Source organism: Myxocyprinus asiaticus, chromosome 6, assembly GCF_019703515.2.
Source record: "Myxocyprinus asiaticus isolate MX2 ecotype Aquarium Trade chromosome 6, UBuf_Myxa_2, whole genome shotgun sequence".
In the NCBI taxonomy this organism is placed as follows: Eukaryota; Metazoa; Chordata; class Actinopteri; order Cypriniformes; family Catostomidae; genus Myxocyprinus; species Myxocyprinus asiaticus.
The window spans coordinates 21,130,286-21,141,171 of NC_059349.1; the positions used below are offsets into that span (position 1 = coordinate 21,130,286).

The 10,886-nt window shown below is 36.2% G+C and overlaps 1 protein-coding gene across 2 annotated transcripts in view; it reads left to right on the plus strand.

Annotated features, from left to right (window-relative positions):
* The window catches only part of LOC127441873 (chloride channel protein 2-like), an 84,837-nt gene extending 78,160 nt beyond the window's left edge, over positions 1-6,677 (plus strand). For both annotated transcript variants that reach the window (XM_051699388.1, XM_051699387.1), the window contains exons 21-25: positions 1,156-1,221; positions 1,844-1,882; positions 3,746-3,850; positions 4,107-4,193; positions 4,900-6,677. In XM_051699388.1, coding sequence (XP_051555348.1) covers positions 1,156-1,221; positions 1,844-1,882; positions 3,746-3,850; positions 4,107-4,193; positions 4,900-5,352 — 750 coding nt within the window. In that variant the 3' untranslated portion in view covers positions 5,353-6,677. The remainder of the gene's footprint in view (positions 1-1,155; positions 1,222-1,843; positions 1,883-3,745; positions 3,851-4,106; positions 4,194-4,899) is intronic.
* Positions 6,678-10,886: the final 4,209 nt, after the last annotated feature.

The window sequence follows — 10,886 nt, forward strand, 5'->3', positions numbered from 1 at the left end:
GGTAATTCTGTTGTTAATTTTTCACCTCCTGCTCAAGTAGCTTCCCACAGGAATTCTCTTATCAAGTGACATCTGTTGACCAGCGTAAATGGAATGTTCTGTCAGCTGTGCATTAACAAGGGATTTCGGCTGTTGAATTTGTTATACATAACCAGGGTGTGGAGGGTTACTTTTGAAATGTATTGCACTACAGATTACAGAATACATGCTATAAAATGTAATTTGTAGCGTATTTCGTTAGATTACTCAAGGTCAGTAACGTATTCTAAATACTTTGGATTACTTCTTCAGCACTGGTAGATTTTTTCACTTGTTTTGACTATAAAAACTCTGCTAGTACAGTAAGACAAAATACACGTTAAAAATACATTCCCTAAATATCTTATGCAGTGTTGTTTCTCAAACAAGATGAATCAAATTGATCTTGTTTTAAGGATTTTTAGATATTTTTACAGGAAAACAATACAAAAATTATTATCAAGAATGTGATTTTTGCCCTAATATCAAAGGTCTTACTAGAAAAAAAGAAATTATGATCCAACGTGAATTTTCTTGATAAAAAAATATGATTGTGCCTGGTAACATGTGCATGTAAAATGGCTAGAAATAGCATTTTAGCTTAGCGTAAATCTGACAATTTACACAAGTTTAATTCTATTGTGCTCCAAACTTACTTCAAACTTACTTCTCTGTCTGCTCGTATGAATGTAACACACCATAAGAAAGTGCTTCACCACTGTTCAAATGCACTTTGGATCACATCATTTATATGGATAAATGTTTTCCATCTGAAAGGACTAAATATTAAATGAAACAAATGACAATAAAATGCAAAGTAATCTCTTCAGTAATCAAAATACTTTTTGAATGTAACTTTATTCTAATTACCAATGATTTAAATTGTAACTGTAGTGGAATAGTTACTTATATTTTGTATTTTAAATACGTAATCCCGTTACATGTATTCTGATATTCCCCAACCCTGTACATAACCCCTTTCTCCCATTCTCTGTCAAGGATCAATGAAAGATGTTTGGCTCTAACAGTGTCCCTTGATAATAGTCAATGTTGAAGGTACAGCTGCTGAGGGAGCTTTGCATTAAAGTTGAATTTATGCTTTATGCTCCTCCCTTTTCTATCTGTTCTGTCTGGAAGAGCAATGCTGGCCCCATGGCTCCTAAGAGGAGCAGGAGGCCCAAGCGTGTGAAGATAACCATGGCGGTAAGAGCGCTGCTGCAGGGAACCGTTCCGTTCCGCTCTCCCACAAACACGCATCATTGGGGTGACAGTGGCACAGCCAATAGGGCCTTCACAGCACAGAGGCCTTATTGAGTTCTGCCTGTGTAATGTATTGATAACTCTCCTCCACTTTAGTACTTCCCCTCTAGGGAACGGGGAACAAGCTGACTCATGAGATGGTTCATGCCATGTTATGAAGTTTATATTTGTCTCTCATTATCTGTATGATAATATACCTAAAAACAGATGTCAGGAAATGTCATGGGCAGCCCTGTTTTTTTTTAACCAAGCTTCAGAAAGTTGATTGAAGTCCAAGTCAAGCCTTAAACTCTCCAACCAAATTAAGAACCTTTCGCAAAAGCTATTCCCTGTCTTATTTCTTTATTGCCTTCTTAATGAAATCCAATCTTCCTTACCCTCCCCTGGGCTGCGTTTAATGTATTGCTTAAGCTTGCTAATGTTTAGTAAAGCTTGAGCTGCTTCGGTAGATTGCATTAGTATGTGTTGCTTGTCTTGTGAACAAAGTGAATTGCATGATCATCTGTGAAGAGGTGAAAGGGACAATAGTGCGTTTCTTTGTTTAACTCTAACCTCTCATTTTCAGGACACTCCTGATGTAGAAGATGAAATGTCAACAGCAGAGGTAAACTTACTGTATTTACTGATAAAGACGTAACTCACTAAAGATGTTATATGCCCCTTATAATGTTCCATAATGATCTAAACATCATGATTCTTGTCAAGTGTATCAAAGGTGTAATCACACATTCCAAGGTATTGTCAATATTTCCATTCTATCGTAACGTGTGCAAGAATGTATATTTTGTGTACAACTAATTCCATGTCCACATTAATCTGTTGAAGATTTTAAAAAATCAGTTTCCTAAAGTCATAGTTTTTTAAAGTTTGCATTTTTGAAAGTCTCTGTTTTCAGTGGAGGAAAACACTGTTCCAGTGTGGATAAAAGGCATTAATGTAGCAAAATCAAAGCATTTAACCTCCCTAGACCCGAGTGTGACTGCTGTGGGCATTTTCCATTTCCCTTTTTGATTTGTAAGTAGTAGCACCTAATAAACATTAAAATAAATAAATAAAAAAAAACTGAAATTGATGTCCACATATGTGGACAGTGGGACTAAGTTAATAATACCAAGCTATAGACAGTCAGATTTTTTTCCTCAAATTGTTTGTTTTTAGGAGTGTTGGTTATTCATGTTTTTGTGACGTTACAGACATTACATCAGACATTAGCATAATTAATTATTTATTCAAAGTAATGGCCAGCATCCACCAATCACTGCCAACCATGTTAAAATTAAATTATATATAATAAATTCTGAATCTATCTATGATTACCATTGTCTCATGTCTGCCAAACATGTCGAGTGGTCCAAACATCATGGCGTGGCGTTTCGTGATAAATCGCTCAAATTTTATAAATGGCATATCGGATGAAACTAGACTCTAATCTTTCAATGTAAAAACGTAATTATGTTTCTTACCAGATGTAGTTGTCTAGAAGGGATCCCTCTCTCGTCAACTTCTCATGCATGTGCATTCTGTTAAGGTGCTTTCGCCTGTGCTTTTTTGCTTGCATCTCAGCTATTAATGATGGAAAGTATTAGAAACTTTAATAATATCAATAATAAAACATTATTATTATCATTATCATAGAGTGACTATTTGCATATAAATTCCTGCCACATAGTGCAGCTATTTGCACTGAAATAGTCTGGTGGAAACAAAGAAATTAAAGACAAACTGCTCATTGAGTGTCTCTGCAATGTGTGATAAGACGTGTCAATGTGCTTTTTCTATAGAACAATAAATAGAACAGGACGCAGGTGTCTCGAGACATGTTTTTTAAAAGTTGAAGTTCTTTTTTAAATTGACACGGCATCAAAAAATTGTCGTTCCTGTGCAAGACACTGAACTGTGCAACGGTCAAAGACCTCATCTAGAGCATGTTTACGATACATAGGAAAACAATTGAAAAACAGCGCAGACAGACACACAAATGTGTTCGGTGAACGGCCCCTAATCTGAGTACAAGTAATTTGTCCACACTGACAGCAAAAATGCTGCACATCACAACACAATCACAGCCAATTAGAGCATATTTGATGTTTGATTTACAGTTATGTGGAGCTGGATTTTGGCCCAATGAGATTTCACTGCTGCTGGGGTTAACTAGTGCAACACCACAGAAATAGAAACCTAATAACTGACAAAATGTTCTGTCGGTCATTGCTTGTAAAAAAAATGGCTTTATATTAATAGCTTTTTATTGCATGTGCCTGGTTAGGACACAGTATAGCAAAGTTAATTATTTAGCTTCTTCACCTTTTATGGCCTGCATCTTATAATATTGCATAAGTTGAATGAAACCTCATATAAAATTGCCCCGTCTATTCTTGTAACTTTTTTTTTTTCAGGTTTACCTTCTTAAAAAACTCAATTGCTCTAACAGTCTTTCTTTTTATTTTTATTTTTTTATTTTTTTCAGATAGCAGAGTGGGAGGAGCAACAGTTGGATGAGGCTGTCAATTTCAACAACTGTAAAATAGACCCCGCCCCCTTTCAGCTGGTAGAGCGGACATCTTTGCATAAGGTAGGGACTTGAGGCCATTTATCATTACCAAGATCATTGAGAAATAAGAATGTTACATTAACTCTTGTTCATGTTTATAAATGTTTGTCTGAAAGTCTAGTTCTCAGGGGGGAAAAAAGAAATGTTCTTCTCTATGTTTCAAGTGAGAAAAGATTTATCCAGGGTTTGGAAAACTAACAAGACATTTTTGTTATCACAGCTGCCCTTAATGAAGCAGGAACGTCAGCCCTTATCTCTGTCCTTTTGTGCATTACAGACACACACTATTTTCTCACTACTTGGCCTGGACCATGCTTATGTCACCAGCACTGGACGTCTAGTTGGAGTAGTCTCTTTAAAGGAGGTTTGCTTAATTATATTCTTTCATTTTTTATTTTTCGTGCTTTGATTTATTGCCACTTCATTTGCAATTATATTTCAAAAATGTCAATTTTACTGTCATATCTTGGCAAACTCTTTCCCAGTCATTATATCATGTTGATGGTTTTTTTTTTTTTTTTAAGAATGTAAAATACAGCTTTTAAAGTGATAGTTCACCCAAAAATGAAAATTCTGTGATTATTTACATAAACTTGTGTTGTTACAAACCCTTAAGACTTTCTTTTTTCCATGGAACAGAAAAGGAGACATTTTTTCACAGGGTTTATTTGCCATTTAATGAAAGTGAACTATGACTCCAGTTTGAAAAGCTACTAAAAAAAAAAAAAAAAAAAGCATCAAACCAGAGTAAAACAATCAGTATGACTCGCACACTATATTCCAAGTCTTCTGAAGCCATTCTAACACTGTGTGATGAAATTTGAATGAAATTTAAGTCATTATTCACTCTCAAATTAAATCATTGATTAACTCTAATATGGCAGCTACATCATGATGTATGGTCCCAATAGCCACCACATTTTGTGTTCCATGGAAGAAAGTCATACAGGTTTGGAGCGACACTGGAGTTAGTAAATAATCACAGAATTTTCATTTTTGGGTTAACTATCCCTTTAAAGCTCACTCCAATATAGTGAGCTGGAGTATTTAATCATTGTGTCTGTCTGTAGCTGCGTAAGGCCATTGAGGGCTCTGTAACAGTAACTGGAGTGAAAGTTCGTCCCCCGCTGGCCAGCTTCCGTGACAGTGGCAACAGCAGCAGCGTTTCAGAGGTTACTGAACTCCACAAGCTCTGGAGTCGTCACAAGACCATATCGTTGCCACTGGAACCCAACCTCCCAGACTCTGAAGACCAAGTGGAGCAGCCATCCGAGGGCAGCCTCGTGAATGAGACAGAGTGCACAGAGCTGTCCAGTCAGTACAGCCCGTTACAAACAGACGACCAATCAGAGATCTCCAACGCCGATGCCACGCCCCAAGAGGAGCACCTATCACAGCTACCCTGTAACTGTAGCCACCCTCTTGAGGATGGCTCGGAGGAAGTCAGTGAGCACTGCCTGACCCAGAATGAGGAACCCTTGAGTAAGGGTAGCCCCTTGCATTTAAAGGGGAAACCAGAATGACAGCTGGCTGTGACTGGCAATGCACACTCCATTTACACCATAAACAGGATTGTGAAGTCAGGGTGAGGAGAACTTTGAGGCAAATCCTGAAGTGGCGAAGCACACTGTCTGCTCTGTACTAATCAAACCCCCAGTCGCTGGTCCTGCCCTCCAAACATGCCGTGTGTGTGGGTGTTTGTTTGTATGTGTGGGATGTTCATAGATACATGCTGCAGTGTGAGTGCTCTGTGACTATATGTTGGTAGGATACACTTAATGTCAATGTAAATTGCTGTTCACAACCCAATTTACTTCGGTAATGAAAACAAATGTAGGACTTGAATTTAACCACTGAGAATTAATTGAATTGTGAAAAGTGGGTGTTACATGCTACCAGAATGGAGCCAGACCGATAATGAGTTATAAATGTGAATAGCTATTTGGTTATTGGTTAACATTACCCAATAGCCTGCACGCCCTAAGTGATGTCAGCGGAAAAGGAAATTAATTTAAGTGGAAGAGCAAGTTATTTAATTTTGATGAAAGAATACGAAGGCTGTCGACTTAAAGCGTTAATTCAGTGCGCTTTATTATTATATTTATATTATATAAATACACGTGTTACTATTTTTTTATGCAATTAACCATGTAGGTCAGGCCAGTGATAGGCATATGTTCAGTGATATTGAAATAAAAGTAATAATATATTGACTTCTAAAGCCACTTTTTGTATTGTCTAATCAATGCTTTACTTGTTTTGATTATTATATATTGAATTATCTTTATTTAGAGGCCTTTTTCAGCAAAACAATTATTTATTTGATTAAATGCGATTAATTTTATTAATTAATCGACATTGCATGTAATTAATTAGATCACCATTTTTAATCGATTGACAGCCCTAAAACGAAGACAAACTAATTTTATTTTTGGAATAACATGAACTGATGAATCATTCACAATAAGACCAGGAACTTGCATTAAGCTGAATGTGCATTTAATGATTTTTATGTTGATTTTAATGTACAGTTTAAAGTTTATGTCAGACCATGGCGGGCTCATGAGTGATCATATGTTTGTGGATGTGTTTTTTCGATGTATTCATCTTAAATTTGTCTGTTAGTTGATGTGTGGTTTCATAGCGCACTCCTATATGTGTTTTGTCTTTGCATAAGTGAGAGTGTATGTAAGAAAGGCAGAGTGTGTGTGAGTGTGACTCAGCTGCACCTAGCCAACGCACCCATCTGGTGCCGACACTTTAAATCCAAATAAAATTGTCTCTGAGAGCGAAACTACAATTTCGCTCTAAATATAGCCCTTAATAACCCACACTGCAAGGAAACATGACGGGAGAGAGGCGGGGGGGGGTGGGGGGGGTGAAGAAAGGGAATGGGTGAGTTAAAAAGGATACAGAGGACATGGAGAACAAGAAAATAATGCAAAACCAGGGAAAGCTAGAAAGGGTACAGAAAAGAGTGATGAGGTTGATTAGATACAAAATGAATGGCGATTAATAGTCTCACAGAGGAGCTTCCAACCAGGGCAGTTTTGAAGCACATTGTAATTACCATTCAAATAAAAGACAGCAATACACAAACCTTTTCCATACTGATAAGACCTGGGGGGAAATGCCTTGGTTTAGGTGGTGATGCCTGTAATTCTGATTAATGATAGCCCACAACATGTTAAGCATGCGCAGATATGTGTCAAGAAGACCAGCGTTGTGCATAGCTGCCTGGTCATTTTAAAATGTACAAAAGCATCTTACCTCAAAACACTAAATAACCTGAGAAATTCCAAATGGAGAAATGGGGGCTATTAAATTCTTAATTATATGCATGCACCCCAGTGCAATCATTTGCATGCACGTGTACAAACAATACTCATCATGAAGCCCTGGCCCTGCTTTGCAGTTAGCTTAAATACAGCCATTTAAAAAGATTGCACAGGGCTGTTTAATGTATGTATATGTTACTTCATCAGGTTTCATCATTTGGCCTTGGGGAATTTTTACTTCATTTATGAGGCTAAATGATTTTGGATTGAAAAATCCGGAGCTTGGTACTTTTTGCTTGTGCTCATTTGTTTTAAGGAATAGTTTACCCAGAATGAGAATTCTGTCATTACTTACTCACCCTCATGTCGTTCCAGACCCATATAATGTATTTTCTTTTGCCAAATATAATATTAAACATTAATGCAAAAATAAATATTTTAAAAGATATTCCATTTGCTGATTTCCATACAAGAGCAGCTGATAGCAGCTCACTTTAAACAGGGCCGGATTAAGACTCCTGAGTGCCCGTGGGCATGAATTTATGTAGTGTCGGACCCCTGGATAATAGTTTACACCTGATTAATGATACTGAAAAACTTTAATAACCATTAAATAAAAAACTGACCTTAGACAATTTTACAAATGCCGTCACATGGTGCCCCCATGGACGTGGTGCCCTTGGGCACATGCCCAATTGCCCATATGGTTAATCTGGCCCTGACTTTAAAGCTTAAAAAAGCACCTAAAAGTGTCATAAAAGTAGTCCACGCGACTTGTGCATCATATTCCAAGTCTTCTGAAGACATACTATCACTTTGTATGATGAACAGACCGAAATTTAAGTTGTTGCACTCTCAAATCAAATCACTGATCAACATCTGAAAACAGACAACAAATAAAATATGGCAACATATCGATAACATCAAACCTCACTGGTTCTTGCACGTCTTGTTACGAAATGCCATGACATCATGTCACTATAAACTGCTATTGTATAAAAATCAGTGATCACGACACTGTTTCAAATATCTACTTTTGTGTTTCACAGAAGCGAGATAGTCATACAGGTTTGGATCGAAATGTGCAAGAGTAAATAAACATCATTTTTATTTTTTGGGTGAACTATCCCTTTAAGACAACTATCATGTTAGTGCAAACACCAAATCACAAGGATTTTGGGATGGTATCTGCAGTGTAGATTGAGTGTTAAGGTTTTAGACTGTGTTAGAACTGCTAAATTCGGAAGAACCATCCTTTGTATAAATACCATCGCAGTCCTTCTAACCGGGCAGTTTGTGGTCCACTGTGCAGTTTTCATCCAGCAATGTTCAAATTTGAATATATCATCAAAGTGTTGAAATGTAACTTATTGCAATGATGGATATTTTGTGTACTTGCAACCTAGTCGCATTTGAATTATTTTACATATGGAAAGCTTTTTTAATTTTATTTTGATAGCTTTGTCAACTGTGCAATAATGCTGTTCTCAGAATTAATGCTTGCCAAATAGGATTATTTTATTGAACACTGGCTCTATTTCTACAGTGCATAGTATTGAAATTATTTTTTCAATATTTGCAATAATGCACAAAATGAATGAGCATTGTACAGAAACAAACAGACAAGTGGGAGTAAGAGTCTGAGCCATTATATTTTTAAAATGTCTTTTAAAAGTTCACATCCTTTAATGTGTTTACTGACCTCAGCAGTGGAGTATTAACAGTATTTACAGCAGTTCCGCCTTTTAGTATTCTGTTTGCATCAATACTGTGCTTGAACAAGGATATGCAGAATGGTCAATAACAGCACAACTACCCCAGTCACAGCATAAGCAGAGCTAAATGGAGAATGTTACGGTTTTCTTTTTTTTTTTTTTTTTTGTGCACTGCAGAAATGAGGGGCTAAGGGTTTGATTTAAACGGATCAAGGCAAGTGGACCAAAACCATAACCATGACACTGATTCCTGACGCAGCCTTTTCTTGTTCTCGCAGAAATGCCATTTTGTAAGTGCAAAATGTTTTTCGCCATTAATTTCGGCTGCACTTATCAGCCGTTTTATTAACATTTATTATAACGCAGATTCATATAATTGGGGACAGGAATAACTTTAGCTAATAATGATCTTTAGATATATGTTGTGTCACGTTTTGGCGCTCGTGCAGTTTAAATCAAGCCCATGGTGTGTAAATTGTCTGCCGATATGCCGCATATTTAATGTAGAGTTAAGCAATAAGTCTGCTCCCATCCCCTTAAATGTTTTTTTATAAATCATTTGCTTGTACAGAATACAGGGTAAAATGGTATGTATGAACTCTACTCACATTCCCATGTACATATAGAGATAAACATTTTGAATCAGCTGTTACCATTATTTTCAGAAACATAAAATTGTTTTGTACATCAGTAAATATTAAATTTCAACTTTAAAAGTTGTTTTTGTTCTACGCAATATTCAATCATGTGGGAAATAATGTGCACTGCACTGCATTTACACAATCTGCTCTGTGTAAAATGGTAACTTGCTCTTACTTCTACCTGACTTTTAACTCTTAAAGGAATAGTTCACCCAAAAATTAAAATTCTCTCATTATTTACTCACCCTCATGCCATCCCAGATGTGTGATTTTTTTCCTCTGCTGAACCACAAATTAAGATTTTTAGAAAAATATTTCAGCTCTGTTGGTCCTTACAATGCAAGTGAATGTTGACCAAAACTTTGAAGCTCTGAAAATCACATAAAGGCAGCATAAAAGTAATCCATACGACTCCAGTGGTTAAATCCATGTCTTCAGAAGTGATATGATAGGTGTGGGTGAGAAACAGATCAATATTTAGGTAAGTCCTTTTTCACTATTAATCTCTACTTTCACTTTTCCAAGTGCTCTTCTCTCCTAAGAGCTCTTCTTCTTTTGTTTTTGGCGATTTGCATTATTTGTGCATATCGCCACCTACTGGGCAGGGAGGATAATTTATAGTAAAAAAGGACTAAAATATTTATCTTTTTCTCACTCACACCTATAACTTCTGAAGACATATATTAAACCACTGGAGTCATATGGATTACTTTTATGCTGACTTTATGTGCTTTTAGGAGCTTCAAAGTTCTAGCCACCATTCAGTGGTATTGTATGGACCTACAGAGCTGAGATATTCTTCTAAAAATCTTTGTTTGTGTTCTGCAGAAAAAAAGAAAGTCATACACATCTGGGATGGCATGAGGGTGAGTAAATGATGAGAGAATTTTCATTTTTGAGTGAACTATTCATTTAAAGGAATATTCTAGGTTCAATACAAGTTAAGCTCAATTGACAGCATTGTAGTGTAATGTTGATTGCCGCCTAAAATTATTTCAACTTGTCCCTCCTTTTCTTTAAAAAAAAAAAAAAAAAGCATAAATCTGGGTTACAGTGAGGCACTTACAATAGAAGTGAATGGGGTCAATTTGTAAATGTTAAAATACTGTTTCAAGATGTAAACAATATGCTTATTAACATAATTTTAGTGTGATATAATCGCTTATGTTTTCTGTGTAAAGTTATATCCAATATCTGTATTGCCATGATGGCGTAACGTTGAACACCCGATGATTTAAAAACTTTACAGCTCAAATAATACATGCTTTTTGACAGAATTCATGTAAGTGCTTTTATAAAATTATAAGCGTCACATTTCTGCCTTTGAAGTGCCTCACTATAACCTCGATTTTTGCTTTTTGTAAAGAAAGAGGAACCAATCAGATTTATTTATTTATTTATTTTTGTGGTAATCAACATTGTG